The following is a 23,164-nucleotide window of genomic DNA, read 5'->3' as shown; positions in this document are numbered from 1 at the left end:
TTCTCTAGTCACTTAACTAATCCCAAGCTCATGATACCCTGGTGAGAAATTGATAGCAGGCAGTAAACTGTGTTCTTTTTTCTTTCTTTTTTTTGTGTGCCAATTCAGGGGCTTGAACTTAGGGCCTCATACTGCCCCTTAGCTTTTTTGTTCAAAGCTAGTGCTCTACCACTTGAGCCACAGATCCACTCTGGCTTTTTTATGGTTAATTGGACATTAACCTGGTCTGGCTTTGAACCACAATCCTCAGATCTCAGCCTCCTGAGTAGCTAGAATTACAGGCATGAGCCACCTATGTCCAGCAAGTTAATTGATTATTTTTTTATTGCATGGCTGTATTCCATCTTCACAACAACCCTACAGGGTGGATGTCATTGGCATTCTTGTTACAGAAATGAGTAAAGTGAAAGACTAGGGAACATTCTGTAGGTATCCATCAATAAGTAGCCAAGATTCCACCTCTCTGGGCCTGACAACAGTCCATGCATTGATCACACTGCCTGCCCCCTCCTGTGTGTACACTGTTCTTACTGTAGATTTCACTGTGGCCATGAAAAGGCCAAATTCTGCCTTCTAGTCTCATGCCACTCATACCATGCCCCCTCTCTACCCACCCATGGTACCCTCTTTTTGTCACAGACAGCCATAGCCATGGTTGCTCCTCAGCTTCCCCTCGGTTTCCAGCAGTCTCCCAGCCAGGCCTGACTCTGTTAGCAGAGGAAAGCAGAAAACAGCTGCATTTCAGGACAAGCACACAGCACGGTAATACTCAGGATCAGCTTCAAACACCAAGGAACTCCTGGGAGACAGAATCAGCCCACTTTGCTTCCCTAGTCATTTTTTTTATTTTTGGTGGCACTTGGGTTTGAATTCAGAGCCTTGTGCTTACTAGGAAGGTACTCTGACATTTGAGCCATGCCCTCAGTAATTTTGCTTTTGTTATCTATCAAATATGATTTTGAAGCCAGGCGCCGGTGGCTCACGCCTGTAATCTTAGCTACTCAGGAGGCTGAGATCTAAGGATCACAGTTCAAAGCCAGCCCGGGTAGGAAAGTCCATGAGACTCTTATCTCCAATAAAACCACTAGAAAACCAGAAGTGGCGCAGTGGCTCAAGCGGTAGAGCGCTCACCTTGAGCTGAAGAGTACAGGGACAGTGCCCAAGCCCAGAGTTCAAGCCCCACAACCAACAACAAAAATATGATTTTGCTTTTAGTCCATGCCAGCCTGGACCATATCCCCTTATTAATACTTCCCACATAGCTGGGATACAGGTATGAATCGCCGTGCCTAGCTTCCCATTGGTGAAGATAAAGTCATAAACTTTTCTCCCAGGCCATCCTCAAATCATGATCTTCCCCACTTTAGTCTCCTGAGTGGCTAGGATTATAGGCATGAGCCACTATGCCTGACTATATCTCTCTATGTAGCTCAGACTGGCCTTGAATTCACTATATAGCCTGGGCTGGCCTCATATTTGTGATTCTTTAGCTTCAGCCTCCCAAGTGCTGCAATTACAGGCATGCATCATCATACCTAGCTACAAGATGAGAGATTCCTAGCTCCACTTAAGGGAAGTTGCATTCATTGGCTCAGAGGTTAGCTGTCTGAAAGAACAGGGAGATAGAAATGAGCACATGCCCACTAGAACACCACCTGGAGACCCTGACAGCCATTTGAGAAGTTGATACCAGTGACTCATGCTTATAGTCCCAGCTGCTTGGGAGGATCACAATTCAAGGACAGACAGTACAAAAAAAAAAAAAAATCGGTCAGTTGTGGGGCTTGAATCAGGCCTGGGCACTGTCCCTGATCTCTTTGCTCAAGGCAAGTGCTCTACCACTTTGAGGCACAGTGCCATTTCCGGTTTTCTGGTGGTTAACTGGAGATAAGTGCCTCACAGACTTTCCTGCCTGGGCTGGCTTTGAACAGCAATCCTCAGATCTCAGCCTCCTGAGTAGCTAGGATTACAGGTGTGAGCCAATGCTGCCTAACTCCTGTGCAAAACATTTTTAACACCCCATCTCAAGCAATAGCTGGGTATGGTGGTATGCACCTGAATGATAGTTCAGGGAATCCTGGGCAAAAATGTTGCCAAGATTCTATTTCAACAGGGGAAAAACAAAAAACAAAAAACCTGAAGCCTGGTATTGGTGGTTCGCATCTGTCTGTAATTCAGTAGAGATCTGAGGATCAAAGTTCTCAGGCAGCCCAAACAGACAAAAATGAGAGATTCTTACTTTCAGTTAACCAGCAAAAAGCCAGAAGCAGAGGAGCGGCTCAAGTGATAGAGTACCAGCTATGATTAAAAAAACTGAGCGGAAAAAAATAGAATGGAAGAAAGACAGCCTCTTCAGTAAATGGTGCTGGCAAAATTGGTTAACTACTTGTAGAAAACTAAAGCTAGATCCTTACATATCACCCTGCACCAGAATCAACTCCAAATGGATCAAAGACCTCAGAGTCAAAGCAGACACTCTGAAAACATTACAGGATGGACTAGGAGAAACCCTAGGTCTCCTTGGCACAGGCTGAAATTTTCTTAATAGAGACCCAGAAAATCAAAGAAAGGTTGGACTAGTGGGATTGCATGAAATTGCAGAGCTTCTGCATGGCAAAGGACATAGCTAGCAAGATCAATAGAAAGCCCATGGATTAGAAGAAGATTTTCACTAGCCATCCAACAGACAAGGGTCTCATATCTAAAATATACCTGGAACTCAAAAAATTAAATCCCCCAACAACAAATCCTCAAAGAAACAACTGCCCAATAAATAACTGGGCTAAAGACTTATACAGAATGGCCAATAGACACATGAAGAAATGCTCAACTTCTCTATCCATAAAAGAAATGCAACTCAAAACAACATTGAGATACCACCTCACCTCAGTTAGAATGGCTATAATCAAGAACTCTAATAACAACAGATGCTGGAGAGGATGTGGACAGAAGGGAACCTTACTGCATTGTTGGTGGGAGTGTAAACTTGTTTAACCACTTTGGAAAACAGTATGGAGGTGCCTCAAAAGACTCCACATAGAACTCCCCTATGACCCAGCAATCCCACTTTTGGGCATTTACCCAAATGTTCACAATCAAGACCACACTAAAGCTACCAGCACGACTATGTTTATTGCAGCACTATTTACTATAGCTAAGATATGGAACCAACCCAGTTGCCCCTCAGTAGATGAAAGGATCAAGAAAATGTAGTATATATACACAATGGAATTCTATGCCTCCATCAGAAAGAATGGCATTGCCCCATTTGTTAGGAAATGGAAAGGCTTGGAAAAAATTATATTAAGTGAATTAAGCCAGGCCCAAAGAAACATAGGTCCCAGGGTTTCCCTTATTTGCAATAACTAGTATATGTCTGAGTAAAGCAGAAAAGGTCAGATAAGTTGATGTTAGGGAAATGAACCCTAAGATATGTATTCAAATGTTATTTTCTTTCATGCGATTGTTTCTAACACATATATAAGATTATTTCTTTGTTGCTTTGTTTGTCCCTCCCCCACGGTATAAACCCTGCTTTCACTGTATTTGATGTCGGTATAATTTGTGGAGGGGAAAGGAAAAAACAAATCATTTAAATAGGGATACAGGTGGACCCATTGCAACAGAGAGATGTACAAGTAGTTATGTCGAAAACGAACTTTATAACTTTGGTGTCAGGGTGGGAGTGGTTGGGGGGCGGGGGGAGGATGGGAAGGGATGGGAAGGGGAAACAAAGGAGGAGGCTACAATGCTTGGTAAGAACTGTACTCATTATCTTGCCCATGTAATTGTAACCCCTCTGTACAGTATTTTCACAATAAAAGAAAATAAAATAAAAGTCATTCTCTAACAAAAACAAAAACAAAAACAAAAAACTGAGCAAGAGTAGGGAGCCCTAAGTTCAACCATAATGCTAGCAAAAAAGCAAAACAAAACAAAAATCTTATCAAGGTATTGCATGCCTGTCAGCCCAGCTATGTCAGAAAGCATAAATAAGAGGACCGCTATCCCGACTAGCCAGGGCAAAAAGGGACAGTTTTATCTCAAAAGCAGCACAGCCAGGTATGGTGGCTCATGCTTATGGATCCTAGCTACTTGAGAGTCAGAGATCAGGGATCATAGGTCAAACCTAGACTAGGCATACTGGTTCTCGAGACTCCATCTCAATCAATGAGTAGGCACAGTGGCATAAACCTATCCTCCCCAGCCACACAGTGAAGTACAAGTAGGAGGATCACCACTGGGGCCTGTCCAGGCATACAGTGACAGCTACCTTTAAAAGATTAATTAATTAAAAGAAAATTTTAAAAAAGAACTGTAAAGGGACCAAGCTAAAGAGATTGAATAGACAGTGAGAGAGAGGTCACTGTTAACCACTGTAACCGGGCTGGGATATAGCTCAGTAGCAAAGCACTTGACTAGCAAGTGCAATATCCTGGGTTTGATCTCCACTACCAAAAAAGAAAAGACCAAAATAATAGTAATAATAATAATAATAATAATACAGTCTAAAACCCCAAACACCTGTCACCAAGTAACATTTAGGATTGGGATCTGTAAACTGAAGCAAAGTAGCCTTTGAATGTTTTGGGACTCTATTTGCAAAAAGAAATTGAAGAGCTTTGCAATTACAGTCCCTCTATAAGGAAGCCAGTAAAGGAGCTGTGGTCGCCTCCTGCCTCAAGAGGCTGCGGGTTAGTGTTGGGAGGGACAGCATCACCCATCCCAGGCAGCTGTTCTTTCCCCTATTTGTAACTCACCCAGTGAGGGCTGAAGAGGCATTGGACAGGAATTACATCCTTGCATGCTGCAGCTGCTATAACAAACTACTGCAAACTTGGTGGCTTATGAAACTCATTCTCTCAGGTCAGAAGACTAGAAATCCAAAAGAAAGGTGTAGGCAGGGTGGTATGGTTTGGACATAAAGGGTCATAGCTCATATGTGGAAGCGTTGGCTCCCAGCTGGTGGGTCTGGTCACTGAGAGACTGGCTTGTGAGGGCACTAACTTCATCACTGCCTTCATCAACTTCATTGCTGGAGTCATTAATTCATATGGACTGGGTTATTAGGAGGCAAGGCCTCATTAGAGGAAGGAAGTAAAGCTATGTCTCCGAAGGGGACATTTTTCCCTGACCCTTTCCCAACACTCTCTCTCTCTCTCTCTCTCTTTCTCTGTGCTTCCTAGACATCATGAGGTGATGTGTGTTCTCTGTCATACCCTTCTGCAGTGATCTTCTGCCTCACCTTGGCCTGAAAACCACATAGACACTGACCATAGACTGAAACCACTGAACAGTGAGCCAAAATTATTTTTTTCCTCCTTTGTGTTTCTCAGGGATTTGTCACACAGCAACAACAACAACAAAAAGTATGACACACAGGGCTGATTTCTTCTTAGAGGCTCTGAGAGAGCAGCCACACCATGACTGCTCTGTCTTCTAACAGTTTCTGGCAGCCTTTGGAGGCCCTTGGTCCTGTGACTGGCTGATAAGGATGCCAGTCACCATATCTGGACCCACCCCAATCCAGTATACTCTCATCCTAACCAATTACACCCACAAGGATGCTACTTCTACATAGGGCCACTTGGGCAAATCCCACAGAATGAAAAGGAAAACCTTAGGAATGGGGGTTCCTAGAAATGAAGGGATTAAGTAAACTACTATTCCAGGAGGGGGCAGGGACAAGAGGACCACCTGAGCAGGGTCCATCCACAGCAGATTGAAAGACCACCCATAGACTTAAACAGCTGCAGGGAAAAAATCCAATCCAGTCTAAAGAAAATCACACAGAGAACTAAGGCAAGTCAGGCGTTACCCCCAAATCCTAGCATTGCAATCACCCAGGTGAAAGTTGCTGTGACTTAATCTTGTATCCTTTTCCTCTCGTGCTCACATGGAAAATAGGCCAAAGCCATCAGTCCTTTTCCTTTCTTTTTCCTTCCAATGTTCATCAGGGGCTCTCTCTCACGAGCAGAATGGCTTGTGGCCAAGAGCAGAGGAGGACTGAGTCCCCCAAGACAGGCCCAGTCTGCTAGAGAGGACTCATTTCACAGGCTTTCGGGGCAAGGCTGCACAGAACTGCATCCAATCTGGGCTAAGAAGATTAGTTCCCTCCCAGGGAAAAGTTCTGGGCAGCTGAACAGGGCAGCTCCCTGTGCAGTGGCAGGGGGCTGTCATTACAAGGCCAGGAGAGGACATAATTACATGCTCCCTGGAGGAAATGCTTAATTGAATTCCAGGGTGTCTCCTGAGCATCAAAAGCAACCCATGCACAGAGGTAGCCAAGCAGTACAGGAACAGCCCTCTGAAGAGCTGGGGCCAGGCAGGGGTCAGGCTGTGCAGGGGCTTAGGGAGCTCCAAGGGTTCTGTGGGTCTTACTAAAACTGAGATAAGGGAGAAGGAGAAGACAGAGAACAGGGAATAGTGGATGCTGCCTGGTTCTCATGCCTGACAGGCAGGATTCAACCCTAGGTCCTGGGATTGAGGGTACACAGGTAGAGGCTAGGCCAGAAATTCACTTGCTAACTAACTACTCATTAATTCATTCATTTATTCAGCAAGTAGCATCCTGAACAAGTATGTGGCCTGCATGGAGATCATTTACTCCAAGGCCAATGTCTGCTGCTATCTGTGTGTACTCCACATACTGGCATTAACAAGGCCTTCTGAATCTACTGGAGAAGATACATGGAAGTTACCACTAAGGACACCAAACTGAATCCATGCCAAATAAAAAGGAGGGAGGTTTGCGTGTATGGCCTTGGCTCTTAGTGGTTCCCTCCATTTCAGCAATGATCACTCATTGTCACTTTCCCCTCATGACAGACACTCTGCTATTCCCACTGTGCTCAGCCCACAGTATGAGCTCCCCAAATGTCTGCTGATCATCTGCCTTCGCTGATATGGAAGGCTGTCATGGACCCTCTACATGTAGCGGACAACTGAATCCCACCAGATCCCCCTTCTTTATTAGTACCTACCTCTACTCCTGGGTCCTGGCTGTCTTCAGATACTATTGAGACAATATCAAAGAATCAACTTTGTAGGTACTGCCTGGAGCCAGCCTCAGACCCTTTTCCAGCTTCAGACTCAAGCAATGTCTGCTGATTGGTCTGGATAATAAAGTGACACAGCAAGAGGCCTCTGTGGACTGGGTTGGGCCAGGGTGAGAAAGCTAGCCATCAGGGATGCAAAGTCCAGATTTCTGGGCTATGTGCTTCAGAGCAGATTTGGTCTTTGCCAGATTTCTGTAGCCCTATTCTTGAATTCAAAGCAAAGAAGCCAACTTTGCTATTAAGAAAGATGGGGTATACTCTTCGCTTCCTCCAAATGAGGAAAAGGAAACCTGCTGCTTTCAACTTCATGGCCTTATTCCTATGCTAAAATATGCAGCATGGTAACAGAACTTGAATTTGAATATATGAATAGACTCAGAAGATTCTAATGGGTGTCCTTGCAATGTGTGAAGCACACACGATGCTCACCCTTAAAACGTTGTGTTCTGGGGTAAATTAACTAATCAGAACAAGGTGGTAATAGTAACCCCAACGGAAGGACAAAATCCTGATACTTTTAGACGTGAAACTTATAAATTTATGTTAACGTCTAAAATTATGTTTATGTACAAATGTTAGTTTTACTGTGTAAGAAAACCTACAGAAACAATAATAAGCCTCCCCTTCACCTCTAGTCTGAAAAATCAATGGAAAAGCCCAGGTGACCAATGGCACACTCATTCTCTCCAGAACATTCTCATCTCCCTTTGGGGATACCCTCATCAAAGCAACTCTAAATAATGAGTACTTAATATTTTCAAAGCATTTTCCTTTGATAGTTTTTGGCAGTGTTCATTCTACTCTCTACTCAACCCCCAAATTAAACAGTATATGTTCTTTCAACAGTCCACAAAGGTTAATTAAGATACTGTTTTCTCTGCTGTGATTAGAACTATGTTAACTCATCATGGTAACACTAGTTAACTTCTGCTATATAGTATAAAAGTGGAAATAATTCGTTATCAGCTAATAATCTTTTACAACACAGGATTCATGGGGGAAGGGAAGATGGAGGGGGAGGTGGGAAAAGATCTGTCATGGGAGAGGTTTGGCAACAATTAGGCTAGTTTATGAAGACCAGTACTTTAGGAAGGGCTTTAGAAGATTCTAGTCTGATAAAGAAATTCTAGGCTTTATATTTCTGATGAGAATTCAATCAGGAACAGAGGATTCTCTGTTTTGTAAAGAACAATTTAAGTGGGGTTTTTTGTAAAGAACAGATTTAAGGTGTTTTTTTTCTCCATTAGGATTAGCCCATTATTGAAGAGAGAATGGAAATTTTATACTAACACATCCTCAATGACTACTTGTTTTCCTAGTCCATGAAGTTCTTTCTACTATGAATCCCCTCACTAGATATATTAGGTACTTTTCGTGTCACTGTGACCAGGACCTGACAGAAACATCTTAACGAGGAAAGACATTTTTGCTCATGGCTTCTGAGGGTTCAGACCATGATTGGTTGGCCCCATGCATTTGGGCATAACATCATGGCAGAGGGAAGCATGAGGCAGAAGAAACAGAGAGTGAGGAAGAGACTGCAGGCCAGGTCTCACCTTCAAAGACACCGGCACCACTGGACCTGCTTCCTTCAACTAGGTCTCACCTCCTGAAGTTTCAACCAATTGACACCAATTCAACACATGAGCCTGTGTCGGACATATACTCAAAACATAATACTACCACTGGCATATAGTTGGTCTTTCCTTCTCATATCTGCAGCTGAGCCCATATGGCCCCATAAATCCTTCCAACATGGACCCCTGGAGCTGACAAAAAAAAGAAGAGTTTTATTCTCCACCCTAGCCATGAGCCCTGGGATATGGGTGTCTGAACGAACCAAACATTGACACCTGCAAATGAGAATACTTGGGGCTTCTGGGAGTTCCTGGAAAGGCCCCAAGCTACATACAGCTCCTAGGATAAAGAGGGAGTGCCTGCTGGCACCAGATGAATTTAGCTGACCAGCTGTCCAGCAAAGGACAGGGTGGAGAGAGAGGACCTGGAACACAGGCTACTCTGGACATCCAAACCCAGGAAAATAGCTTTAAAAGTAACTCAGTACCCAAACAGCTTGCCTAGAAACAACAGCTTACCTGCTGATGCTAGTCTCCTGGAGAGGACCAGCAAAGGGTAGGGGAGAAAAAGGAATGTAGCAGCGCTGAAATTTGTGCCACTCAGCATCACTTACTGGGAATGTCTTCTGTTGATCTGGGGAGAGGCCAGTTTAATCCTGGCTCTGGAGTTTAACCATCTTGATGTATTCAATGTATCTGGGGAAATCCCATTTTTCCGACCCACTGCCCCAACACAGACCACCAGAAAGACCAGTGTTCTACAAACTGAATGTGTTGCGTCAGTTTAGAGGTGACAGGTGCCTGTCTCTTTCTTAGGGACATTGCCCGCCACCTATTGATACAATCATTTAGGCAGTTTATCATGAAATTCTCCTGGTAACTTCATTTTCCACCCCACCATCTAGCTGTGGGTGAGGTGGAAGGAGGAGGTACTTGACAAGAAGCACTTGGCCAGGGGCCTTTCACATGACTATGCTCAAAATCAGATTCCTTCTCTTGAGAATTTCAGCTACAAAACGAAAGAGAGCTTTCCAGATGAGGACTGAAGGAAAACTGCTGGCCTATGAGGTACCACCATGAGCTAGACGTAATAAGGGAGAAGGCCATAGAGAGAAGATCGCATGGCCCAAGAAGGAACATAGCAGAAAGAGAAGACAATCTTCAGCGCTGTCTCAGTCCCTGATGGCTTTCTGGTATACCAGGCTTGGTCTCTAATTGATCCTTGTGATGACATTTTCCTATCTCCACACAGAGTTGGGCAACTGCTTTATGGAAAAGGGAAAAGGAACACCATTATGAGTGGTTTGTTTCCTGAAACACATCCATCTTCAAAAGCTGATTCTTGTTGTCCAAATGACAGGCTTTCTTAAAGGATACTTCCCCAGCTCCTTCTTGTTCTCTCAAAGAAGTCATAGATGAGACAGGAGACAGAAAGAAACCCAAGTGCTGGCACCATCCGTGAGAAGGAGGAGAGTATTGGGAACTGGATCAGATGAGAAGAACAGAGTGGCCATAGGCATTGAGGGATAGGTGCTGAATGTGAGGAGGAGTGGAAGCCAGAGCGCATGCTCTGCAGTGCCTAGTGTGCCTGGCTGGAGAAGCAAAGGCTGCAGTGGGAGCACTTGGGAAAGTGAGCAAGCAAGGAAATAGCCTACAAATGGAAAGTCAAGGACAAGCAGGGGAACACAAAGAAAATACGAAGGCATGTCAATAATTCGATGCATAGATAGTCTACAGAATTAAGAAGAATGATGGAAGGGGTGAGCGTGTAATTTCTATGAATGAGAACTATCATGCCGTCCAAGACTGAGGTACCTGGTGTTTTCCTTCATAATTATTTAGTAAAATCTTTGAAGCACTTGATGTTTGCAAAATGCTTTTATAGGGACAGAATTTATACATGGGGCCCTTGCTATAGTTGAAGATCAAGGAGTTCTTTCTCTTTAACTCTCAGCTATATGCTACCAGCTTTATGTCAGGACTTCAGACTAGATTCGGGAAGTGCAGTTTAGTTTCCCTTTTAAAAAGTGTCTTGAAAAGTTGGGCACCAGTGGCACATGCCTGTAATCCTAGCTACTCAGGAGGCTGAGGTCTGAGGAACATAGTTCAAAGCCAGCCCAGGCAGGAAAGTTCATGAGACTCTTTTTTTTGGGGGGTGGGGTCCAGTCGTGGGGCCTGAACTCTGGGCTTGGGTGCTGTCCCTCAGCTCTTCAGCTCAAGGCTAGTGCCCTACCACTGGAGCCACAGCGCCACTTCCAGCTTTTTTCTTTTTGCTTATGTGGTGCTGAGGAATCGAACCCAGGGCCTCAGGCATGCAAAGCAAGTGCTCTACCACTGAGCCACCTTCCAGCCCCAAGACTCTTATATCCAATTAACCACCAGAAAACCAAAGTGGCGCTACAGCTCAAGTGGTAGAACTTTGTGCTGAAGAGCTCAAGAACCACGTGCAGGCCCAGAGTTCAAGCCCCACAACTGACCAAAAAAAGTGCAGACACTGTTCAAAAAGAAATATACATACTACCGGACATATGTAAACCTTCTGTATATCACCTTTACAATAAATGGTTTTAAGTATCTTGAAAACAATGTCTTGAAAAAGTTAGGGACCACAACCCTACTACCTTCTTTACTGGGTTGATGGGGGCATGGTCAAAGGACAGAGGAAATGAGCTCATGTTTTATCCATATATATCCAGGAAGCTGGGTTACCAGGAAGAGCCTCCTCGCTGACATGCCTTGCTTTGGTCCTCCAATATTTCTTGTGAGTGAACAAGGAAAGTTTGACCTGAACAACCAGAAAATGGTAACAACAACAATAATAATACAAAAGAAAACCTTGCTGGTCTTATTATCTTCCTTCTTGGTCAGTCTCAAGTTGAACCAAGAGATTAGAAATAGTCTATATTATTACAGTCCTATGAGTCTCCCATAGTTATACTTTTAGAGCATCTTTCACATACACACTGCTCGTCTTTGCAAAGTTACTGATGAGCAAAAGTAAGAGAAAAGTCCAAAAGGGGATCAGTAGTTTCTCAAGTCCTTTCCACCCCTGACCTCCTATCAACTAGTTGTGTGATATTGGACAAGTCATTTTCCCTCCGAATGTGAACTTTACAATGTGTAAAATGGGAAGTCAGACACCTTCCAGCTTTTGCATTCTGATTTGGTTAGGAGATGTGAAGCAGAGCTGCTACTCTACTCTTCTCTGAAGGAAGCCTTGCTATTTAATTATTGTGGATCATGGTATTTGCATATTTGACATCTGTGGCTTTGACTATTCCCAGAGACCCCAGAGGTCTTTGAGCCGCAATAATCTGTTATTTTGCAGAAGCGTGCTGTGTGAGCCTGGGAGGTAGGAATCAGTCGCTTGTTTAATGAGAGAAATTAGCATGCAGGCAAAAATCCTTTCTCCATGAGAGTTTGTTACATGTATGCTGGAGTCTCCCAGGCCATAATTCTCCCAAAGTACCATAATGATAGTCATACAAGTGAGGATTATTCTCAATATGAAGATGTCAACACTGCTGCTTGCAAATGTCAGGGTTTATTGTAATGTAGATACAAGTTTCTCACATGACCTCACTCCACCTCCATCACTACTATGTCCTCTATGAAGGGTACTTTATACACTTCAGTGGTGTCACAACAGATAGTTGTGACACACAACAGAGAGCTCCTGTTCCTCTTTTATTTATGTATTTATTTTGTGCCAGGATTAGGGCTTGAATTCAGAGTCTTGCCTTCTAACTTAGCTTTTTATCACTCAAGACTGGAACTTTATCACTTGAGCCACATCTCAACTTCCAGCAAGTAACTGATAGGAGAAAAGAGTCTCATGGACTTTTCTGCCCGAGCTGGCCTCAATCCATGATCCTCAGATCTCAGCCTTCTGAGTAGCTAGCATTACAAGACATGATCCATCACACCTGGCTCATTCCTTTTTTATTGAATCTACAACAACCATACCCTTCTCCAATGTGCTGGATTCGCATGTGGATGGATAGATAGATAGATAGATACCTGGATACTCTCCTCTTGAGAATAAGATCTTCAGTAATGAAATGCCAAGTTGTCTTACTCATTATTTATCCAATGTTGCCTAAAAATGTACTCAGTATATAGCAAATCTTTAACAAATGTTTGTTGAATGACTGAGCACCTTCTATTAGAAAGCACTGTGCTAAAGGTTCATTTTTTTCATATTTGTATTTGGAACTCATCACTCCCTTGCAAACATGTAGATATTATTATTTCTATCATTCCAACAAAAAAGAACCCTGGAATTTGGACAGGAGACTACTTCAGCTTTATGAAGATGGTGAGTGATGATTTGCATCTGTTCACTAGGTTCCAAAGTCCATGTCTTTCATCCCACCACACTCTAAAGGGCACTTTTGAATTCAGGGGTTCAGTGCTGCCTTACATCTTGATCATATTTAAGGGACCATGGCCATGGCAAGAGTTCCACACTGCCAGCAAGGCAGGCAAATAAAGCTTCTCAAAGGGCTAGAGTTGGAAAGAGGGATTGTTCCAAGTATCACACTGTTCCTTCCAAGTGCCCTGGTGGTTTCCATTTCAGTTCCCAGATTGGTCTTGCAATTAGCAGGGCCTCTGTAAGAGCTGGGTTCTTTCTAACTTGGGATAGAAAGTTGGGACTGGAAAGTAAGCATTCATGATTCCGTTAGGCAAGCCATTTGAAAAGCCACTCTTTTTTGGATCCCAATTTTAAGATGAGACTGGAAGCAGCAGGAGCTTTTTAGAAAGGCACATCTCAAGCTTTACCCTAAACCTTCTGAATCATAATCTGTACTTTAGCAATTGATAAGCACATTAACATTTAGGAAATATAATCAAAGGACCTTTGGGGATCTATTATTTCATGAGTTTAGGTAAGGATTCTTCATGCTGAGCAAATAACTAGCATTATTAATTAAGGTCACACAGAGATCCAGGTAATCTGATCACCCAGACAGTGTGTTCTGAGACTATTGCTAATTCACCAATACTGCTATGAAGTACATTATAGGCACTAGGTATACAGTACCTTCAATCATCAAAGTAGCCATGCCAGAGAGATACTATTCCCATAGGGAAATAACCTCATAGATTAGTACTCCAAACAGTAAAAGAGCTGGAGTTCTAAATTTAAAAAAAAAAGATCAAAAGGGAGGAATGGGGATGGGAGAGTAATATAGGGGATGAGAGACATTGTACATTTGTACATATGCGTGGAAATGTCACAATCAAACCTTTCTGGTACACTAATGTTTGCTAATAATAAAAAAGAAGACCCAAAGGATCAACTATATTGAAGTCAATAAAGTAGTAGAAGGGAGTAAATGGGAGCATGTTTGTTTGTTTAACCAAACCTTAAACTATCTGGATAAGCATTTCAAACTTCTGGAAGCTGGCATACATTTGGAAGAAATATCAAGTCATTCACAAGCTCATTTACACCAAGATACTATACAAACAAGGCACAAGTAAGTTTGAGGAAGGTGTAGTCATACTCGGAAATCCTACTGCGTAATTAATTGATTATTAACAACAGAATGAAGGAATTGGAACCAAGCCTCTGACTCCCCCAAAACAATAGGTATTGAATCAGAGAGACCATGGGTCTGTTGGTAAATTACAGGAAAATTGTGATCTTCATATCATTGAATACCTGGCAATATACTCTCAGATACTAATATCACTATAAATGTGTGAAATTTCAGTTAGCCTTCCCAGCCAGGGCCTGGTCTTCATTGATATGCATGAACTCTCTCTTCAAAGCATATATAAATGGATGGTAGTCTCTAAAAGGAGCAGGTTTTTACTTATGCTAACAAATGATTATCCTTCCCAGCAAAATGACTAACCAGAGCTCTAATAAATCAATTTGTCAATGGCTATTTCCCTTCAGGAGACAATTGTCCTTATTCCTTTTTGGAGGGGCGGGGGGGACTAGTGCAAATATGACTTGTAACAGAGCACCCACTTCCATGGTTCAGAAAGTCTTAGAACTAGAAGTAGCTGCAGAACAATCTGACTTTACCTCCAGGCACAGGAAAGTATTGTTATTCCTACTTGGCATCTGAGAGAGTTTAGTTCAGAAGTTACCAAATGACTTGCACAAAGTCACACCACTGGGAAGGCAATGGGTGAGAACCCAACCCTTTGGGAACTGCGTCCCATGACTCCACGTGAGAAGCAGCGCTTTTGGAACACCTCACTTTGGGGCCTACGGTTTCCTTTCCCATGGAAAGTAAAATGAGCAAGTTCCTGGAGCAGTGTGACATGCCGCCTGCTTTTATTTTTCATATTATCTCCTGCTATTGCTCATTGCTTGAGGAGAGGAACAGGAAGTAAGACACTGCAAAGTCTGTGCATTCTGAGGCAAGCCTTTCCGCTTTCTCTTTTCAAAGCTACCCACCTGACACAAAGACAGTGTCCAATTCACAAGAAGGTTCCCATGGAGAGACGCCTTAGGACAATAGACACAGTAGACCTGTCAAAACCTGCAGTGTCTGAAGGACTGAATGGAGTAGTAATCAGGGAAGCATTTCAAGAGTCCTGGGCTGTGCAGAGAAAGAATCACCCAGAAGATATACTTTCTCCCACAATTCCTAAGAGTCTTCTCCATCACTAAATACCCATATTTTGGAGTTTATAGACATGAAACCTGACAGGAGGCTGTGACCTTGAGAAGCTCCGCTTCTCCAAGATAACCTCCAGATTCTGACTCAGATGAGGCTACCTCATCTCACCTGACTCACCAAACCTTGCTCCATAAAATAGCCTATGGACAGGTGAAGAGATTGCCAAATTTCAATCAATTGTTCAATATCCAGATTGAAAGACTGGTGCCTGCAATTTGGCTATATAACACAATATGGTACTGGATGAAAAGCCAATGCCACTTATTTTCTTGAGACTCTTCTGATTGGGCTATGGCTATTCTAGTAATAATAAGGGTTTGGCTTCAAAGCTCAGAGCCCTTGATGGGAAATGAGGAGGAAGGAGAAGCCCAAGCAGTTTGCTGGCTCTTGCTTGCTTGCTTACAACAGTCTCCAAAGTCTGATTAAGACAGAAGTTTTGTCAGCCATCATCTCCCATTTCAATTGCACACAAACATTCTCCGTCCTGAGATCCTGTCATAGGATTCCTCCTTGCCCAGAAAACTTAAAGTGAGAAACAGAAGGAGAGTTTGAAAGCAGGGCCTGTCCAGTAGCATCTGCTCATCCTGCATGCCTGTGATGAAACCAAAGTTTGCTATTAACACAGTCACAAGAAAGAGCTGTGAAGAATAGTGCAGAGGAACAGAAAGAGATGGCAGAGGGTGGGAGAGGGGGCAGGGAGGCCGGGTTACTTACACTGTTTCATCATTCTTGAATTCCAGCTCCCCATATGCGTCTTCAAAGTCCTCACCACCACCCTTGGCTGTCCCTTCCACTGTCCTAAAAGGGATGATGACTGTGCCCCGAGCACCAGAGGTCCGCAGAACCTTGACCTCCATAACACCAATACTTTCACTGACATGAATGGTATCACATTCAAAAGTGAAGATGCCCGCATGGTCATCATCCAAGATGGTAACCGTGGCCACACAAGGGGAAGCGAGAATGGCCCGAGGCAAGGGAAGACTGTTGAGCATGACGGGAGGCATTCCCTCCTCCACTTGTTCCTCTTCTACTCGGACATTGCTCAGCCTCACAAAAAAGTGTTCATCCTCTTCAAAAATGTCATCGTCAATGATGCCCACGGAGAACTCCTTCTGGGTCTCTCCTGGCTTCAGAACCACAGTGCCCTCTGTGAACTCGTAGTCAGCTCCCGCATTGGCAGAACCGTCTTCTGTTTTGTAGTCCACATACATGGTTCTGGACATGTCTCCCCCTTTCCTCACCACAGTCAGGAGTACAGCCCCACAGTTCTCCAAGCACTGATAAGAACACGGGTCAAAGAAGACCTTGGAGACAAAGTCCTCGGGCTCATCGGTGTGCACCTCGCTCATACTGGAAGTCTTCTTGGCTTGCTCTGCCGCATGCTTCTTCAAGATATTGCCTGCACCGGTCATCATTCGGGTGGCTTGGATCCGGTAGAAGGCGCGGCTCTTCTGTTGGTGGGAAAGAGCATAGTAATTGGCCATCTCCACCAGCTGATCTAAGTCCTTCTCTGGGTGTTTTTGTTTCAGATCCTTGAGAATACGGATCATCTCCCTGCGAGACTCATCCACCTCCTTCCCTTCCAAGGGCACGAGGTTCCCATCTAGGAAGTGGGAATTCAGCATTTTCCCATCCATCTCAATGCCCTTCGGGTGGTCACCCTCCGTCTCTATGATAATCCCTCGGTGTTTATCTGTGCGGTATTTTTTGTGCATGTACTTGTAGAAGAGCAGTCGTTTATCTGCCACCCAGGCCAGAAGGACACACACTGGAAAGAAGAAGAGAGTGAGGAGGCCTTCCCAAACTTGGACCACCCCGGGAGAGAAGACTGCCAGGATCATATAGAGCCAGATATAGGCAAAGATACTCCAAGCAGCAGTGACGAAGAAGACTCGCAGGTGCTTGATTTTGCGAGTCTCTCCATCAGGGATCACGTAGACGCAGATACCAATAATGATGAACATGTTGAAGGCTGCACTGCCTACGATGGTAGAAGGTCCCAGGTCACCAGCAATGAACCCATGGCCGCACACCTCAATTAAAGAAAGCAGAATCTCTGGAGCGGAAGAACCCAGGGCCATCAGGGTCAGGTTAGAAACAGTCTCATTCCAGACCCGAATCGTCGTGGTGGTGGTCTCTCCATTGGGCTTTTTGATGGTCACCTCCCTCTCTTGAGAGGTGATGACTTCAATAGATGCCATGAAGCGGTCAGCAATGATGGACACCCCAAGGAACATGTATATCAGGGCCACGAAATAGACGATGACCCTGGCAATCTTGTCCCCCAGGGAAGGGTTCTCTGGATACCAGATGGGTAGGATGACCCCCTCTTTGCACTCCGACGACCCTGAACAGGACTCATTGTTCGGCCCTGTGCTGGCCACATCTCCCAAGCCACCAGCCTCTGCCCGAAGACCATTCAGAAAGAGCACAAAAGTAACCAGCCCAAAATGGAGGAAGGCAGAGGTGAGAGGCTGCAACCTTAACCACGCCATACACAAGACTTAGATGCTCACTTCCACCGCAGCACCAAGGGTCCAGACAGGCCTGAGACCTAGGGGGAAAACAAATAACAAATGAGAGAGGCAGGAAAAGGCTTGAGGAAAGAGGGGTACCACATAGCAGGCTCCCACCAACACAAACGGATGTTTCACCTCAAGCGACATATTGTGCTGACATATGGGGCTGTCTCTCACTTGGAAAAATAGATGTCAATGGGAGGCACTAATCGCTGCTCTGTCCTCACAACCATCTGGTGGAGACCCAGTTGAAGAATGGCTTGAAATCGCTGAGGCTACTGGGGATGGAAACCCAAGAGATGCACTTCTAATCGTTTCTTCTGCCCCACTGTTGCCTAGAACCAACCTAAACTAGGATTCCTACAGCCTGAATCTTGGTCCCCACTTGCACTGTTTCTAGAGTTTTTAGTCTCCCTTACTGGACTGTGATCAGACTAGAGAATTTTACTTAACACAATTGCAGGAGTACGTACGGGATTGTTTTGTGGGATCATTTCCACCTCTCTCCCCCACCAAAAAATAGAATATCTTTGCTGTGAGGTTTGCAGTAAATTCTTTCCCCCAGTGCAAAATTTTTGGAGGCAAGCTAATGAGATGTCTTAGGAAACAAAGAGAATTGATTCTTTGTGAATGCTGCATACACTTTGGTAATCTAAAGCTGTGGCTTTACCACAGTGCTAGCCCAAGACTCACTCCACAGCAGCTGCTAGTCCTCCAGTAAAATGTGCTAGGAACAGCTTAGATAGTCAGTTATGGGAAGAAAGAGATCAATAAGCCACATAAATTCCAAATATGCAAAGGTTCTGGTGGTAGAAAATATTAACAAAAATGTAAACAGATCTCAAATATTTTTTTTAAACTGGAGACAGATTTGGAGGTACCACAATCATCTGCTGACCTCAGGCCACTAAAAAGAGATCGTGAGTTCAGAAGAACAGGAGGCGATCTAGTTGAAACTCACCTTTCTACTCACTGCCCAGAGAGAATATGATTGGAAATAAACATGCAATCGCTTTTTAAAAAAATAATAATAAGCTGATGCTAGTAGTTTATGCCTGTAATCCTAGCTACTTGGGAGACTGAGATCTGAGGATCATGGTTCAAAGCCAGCTCAGGCAGAAAAGTCTGTGAGACTCTTATCTTCAATTAACTAGCAAAAAGCCAGAAGTGGAACTGTGGCTCCAATGAGAAAACACTGGCTTTGAGCCAAAAGGCCAAGCCATCATGATGCTCTGAGTTCAAGCACACACAGTACTGGCACACACACACCAACACATACACAATAAATAAGTAAACAAATCTAACCTGTCTACTTTTCCCCTCTTCTATTCTAGTTATAAAGGGATGCTGATTTACATTTGTATGGTACTGTAAAAGATTCAAAATCTTTGTTCTCCATATCTGCTCCTCTTTCTCCATTTCCTATCTGTAGATAGTACTTTTATTTACCTGGCTAGTCATGCCAGAAATCAGGTGTTTTCAGCCTTCCTCTATCTCCTGTCCCTCCTTATCTAACCCTGCACTAAGTTCTATCAACATTCATTCCATCTTCCCTGTCACTAACATAGCCCAAGCCAGAATCACTCTTTACCTCCCAAATGAACTCACCACTCCAACTCTTGAGAGAATGGAGTATCAGTTCCACCTTTCCTCCTATAGCCATAGTAATCTTGGAAAAACAGAACACTGAAGCATATCAATTTCCTACTTGAAGATCTTCAGTAGCTCTTTCTAGCTCTTGATCTGAAGACTAGATTCCTTATTATAACCTGCAAAGCCTTGTTTGTACTACCCCTTTCCTCTCTTCCCACATCATATCTCTGTTACCTGCTCTTTTCATACTTCAGAAAGGCTTTTCCTTCCTACCCCTGGTTTACAGTAAGTTACTACCTACCTCAGGACCTTCACACATGCCATTATTCATGCCTGAAATGAGTGCTTTTCTTTGCACCCTCACTCTTTTTTATTCTTTCAGTTCTACAGTTGCATGCACCTTACTTTTCGGTATTTTTTAATTGTGAAAATACTGTACAGAGGGGTTACAATTACATGGGCAAGATAATGAGTACATTTCTTATCAAGCATTGTAGCCTCCTCCTTTCCTTCCCATCCCTTCCCATCCTCTCCCCCCCGCCTCTCCCCTACCCCATCCTCCCCCTACTTTTTGGTATTAAAGGACAAGATAAGGGGCTGGGAAGGTGGCTCAGTGGTAGAGCGCTTGCCTTGCATGCCTGAGGCCCTGGGTTCGATTCCCCAGCACCACATAAGCAAAAAGAAAAAAAGCCGGAAGTGGTGGTGTGGCTCAAGTGGTAGAGCGCTAGCCTTGAGCTGAAGAGCTGAGGGACAGCGCCCAGGCCCAGAGTTCAGGCCCCACGACCGGATCCACAAAAAAAAAAGAAGGACAAGATAAACAATTTGTGATTTTTTTGTATTCAGGCAAAGTGAAGAAGAAATGCTGAAACAAACTCCCAAGCCAACTCCCATCCAAGCAACTGAGGCGCCCCACCCCACCCTTAATTATTCAGTACATCTCAGCTTAAGTGCACCCCCCCAAAAAAATGACCAACTGCCTTGCTTATTTCCTCTCATGAGACTCTTTTCCTCTGTGGCATTTTAAAAGCTTTGAAATTAAATGTTTATTTGCAGTATTAACTAATGAATATCAAACTCACCCATGAAACTATAGAAGACTAAAAACTAGGATGAATTTGTCTCTATTGTGGAATCCTAAGTCATTAGTAAGTGCTCGGTCAATGTATGCTTTTAGAATGAACAAATGCAGCCACCAAGAAAGCTTTCTGAGACAACAGGCTTCTTTAAAGCCATTTTAGATGTTAGCTTTGGCCGTTTGCTTTGGAAATACCTATAGATCTCAATAGACAAATCCTGAGTAGATTTTTAAAGACCTCTTTAAATTCCCAAAGCTCATACTCAGAGAGAAATTCCTTTCAGGGCACAGTATGTCAAGGTGCATACTGCATACTATAACTACAAAGCTCTGCCTTCCAAAGAGCTGGGGATTAACTTGGCTTTGTATTCTGCCAGAATGACAGAAGGGTTTCATATTCCCAGTGGGGAATGTGGGCCTCAACATTCAATACCGGGGATGGGGATCATCATAGCAAGGATTTACCTGTGACCTCACTCAGAGAAAAGGGGGCAGGAGGTTGACTGTGGACAGGCAGGGTGGTTCAAGATGTTCAGAATCCTATTCAAAGGTTGAGCAATCTCTTGCAATCTGTGATGTGCACCGGGACCCCCACTCACAAGTTTTCTGCTCAAAATGTGGACAAAGGAAGATTCTGACTTCTTCCCTTGACCTTTGAAAACTCTGACACTTTGTGGATTCTAATAAGCCCCATGTAGGAGCACCATGGTAGGCACAGCTGTAGCAGTTCTTTAATCAAGAGCCAACATGGTGGGAGGTGAGAGACACACAGGTGAGTGAAATGTGAGGCACGGAGCCTGATTAGCACGTCAGATTCCTATTTATCTTATACACCAGGAGAAAGAGGGACCATGATCTTTGTTCTCCCTGGGCTTGGCAGACACGTGGTGGTGACAGGTTTTCATGGAAATATGCTCTACATGGGGCCAAAATCAGAAATCAGTTCTCTAAGAAAACAAATGAGCTGAAGGAAAGACTAAAAGAATAAGGCAGGAAGTCATGGGAAACAGGAAATACCTATACGAATTTCAGGACTTGAAGGTAGAAAATGCTCATGGATTCCTAGTTGCTCTTTTTCCATCTCTGCTAGGAAATGATTTCAGGAAGAAGAGACAGGACTGATGACCAAAAGTCTTATGACTAAGCCAATGGTCATTTTTTTCATGCCATAGCTCCAGGCCCATACAAAAATTGACACAGATCCAACCTCCAGGGTGTCTCTTCAGCCTCTTGGAGACCTAGACCCAAAGATATATCTTGAGACTCAGATTTTAAGATTTTGACAATAGTAATTAACATATATACTTACTGTGTGCTTAGTGCTAATTTTAATTTTGTTTTTTCAGTCAAGGGTCTTGAACTCTGGGCCTAGGCACTGTCCCTGAGCTCTTGTTCAGCTCAAGGCAAGCGCTCTACCACTTGAGCCACAGCGCCACTTTCAGTTTTCTGGTGGTTAATTAGAGATAAGAGTCTCACAGACATTCCTGCCTGGGCTGGCTTTGAACCTCGATCCTCAGATCTCAGCCTCCTGAGTAGCTAGGATTACAGGCGTGAGCCACCAGCACTTGGCTTATTTTAATTTTTACAACAATTCTATGAGATTAATAATATTTTTTGTGTGAGAGAGAAATAACACTGGGACTTGAACTCAAGGCCTGCTAGTGCTGTCTCTTAGCTTTTTTTTTTACTTAAGGCTGCTGCTCTACCACTTGTGCTACAGCTCTACTTTTGGGTAATTATTTGGAGATAAAAGCCTCTTTGATTTGTCTGCTTGGGCTACCTTCTAACCACAATCCTCAGATCTCAGCCTGCTGAATAGGTAGGATGACAGGCATGAGCCACTGGCTCCCAGCTGAGATTAATAATATTTTATCCCTATTTTTACATTTTGGGAAAGTAAGTCAGTCTCCTTGAATTCATTTACTCCAAGAATAAGGCAAGGAGTTCGTAGAGCCCAAACTCATATGTAGATAACTTGAATGTATGTCTTTTGGCCACTCAATTTTACCACAATGTTTCGCTTTATTGTAGACCATCCAGGGCCCCAGTTAGCTTCCAGTGGCTGTAGACATAGGAACTGCACTCCCCTTCCCCCCTGCAGGAGAGATTTGCCATTTGATAGAAGTGTATGCGTGCAAGGCTGCATGCCAGGCCCCATTGGCTGCCTGCTGGAGTCTACTCTCTGAATATTCTTTGTCAGTTTGGTTTGACAAATATTGACAAAAGCCTGGGATTTGCTAGACGTGGGACTAGAGGCTGGTGGGTAAAATGAAAAGCGAGATACAGTGTTTGCCCACAACGGTACAATTGAGCAGGGTAGAAAGATACAAAAATAGACGCTTTTGCTATAAAAAGTGGAGGTAAGAGCAGAATTCTGTGGGCACACAAGGAGAACACTGAGCCAGCTTGAGGATTCAAGGAGGCGTTCTGAAGGAGGTGATCCCTGAAATGAGTCTTCAAGCATGAGTGAGCTTTAGTTTAAAAAAAAATAAAAATGTAGGAAGGGCATTGGAGTCTAAGAGAAGAGCCCAAGTGAAATCCTGGAAACATGAAAAAGCTCACTGTTTGACTGGGATTACAGGGAATCAGGGTGAGCCGGGGCAGTCAGGACTCAATTCCTGGCAAGTCTGCAAGGCCAGGCTGGGAAGATGTGAGTGTGAGTGTGTGTGTGTGTGTGTGTGTGTGTGTGTGTGTG

The 23,164-nt window shown here is 43.9% G+C and overlaps 1 protein-coding gene across 2 annotated transcripts in view; it reads right to left on the bottom strand.

Moving 5' to 3' along the window:
- Nucleotides 1–23,164, bottom strand: part of Slc8a3 (solute carrier family 8 (sodium/calcium exchanger), member 3) — a 139,711-nt gene that overhangs the window by 100,417 nt on the left and 16,130 nt on the right. For both annotated transcript variants that reach the window (XM_013014379.1, XM_013014387.1), the window contains exon 2: nucleotides 15,994–17,836. In XM_013014379.1, the coding sequence (XP_012869833.1) occupies nucleotides 15,994–17,777 (1,784 nt within the window). In that variant the 5' untranslated portion in view covers nucleotides 17,778–17,836. The remainder of the gene's footprint in view (nucleotides 1–15,993; nucleotides 17,837–23,164) is intronic.

Source organism: Dipodomys ordii, unplaced genomic scaffold (assembly GCF_000151885.1).
Source record: "Dipodomys ordii isolate 6190 unplaced genomic scaffold, Dord_2.0 Scaffold2, whole genome shotgun sequence".
NCBI lineage: Eukaryota > Metazoa > Chordata > Mammalia > Rodentia > Heteromyidae > Dipodomys > Dipodomys ordii.
Note: the sequence above shows the minus strand (reverse complement) of the source record. Positions and strands in the feature narration are given on the sequence as shown.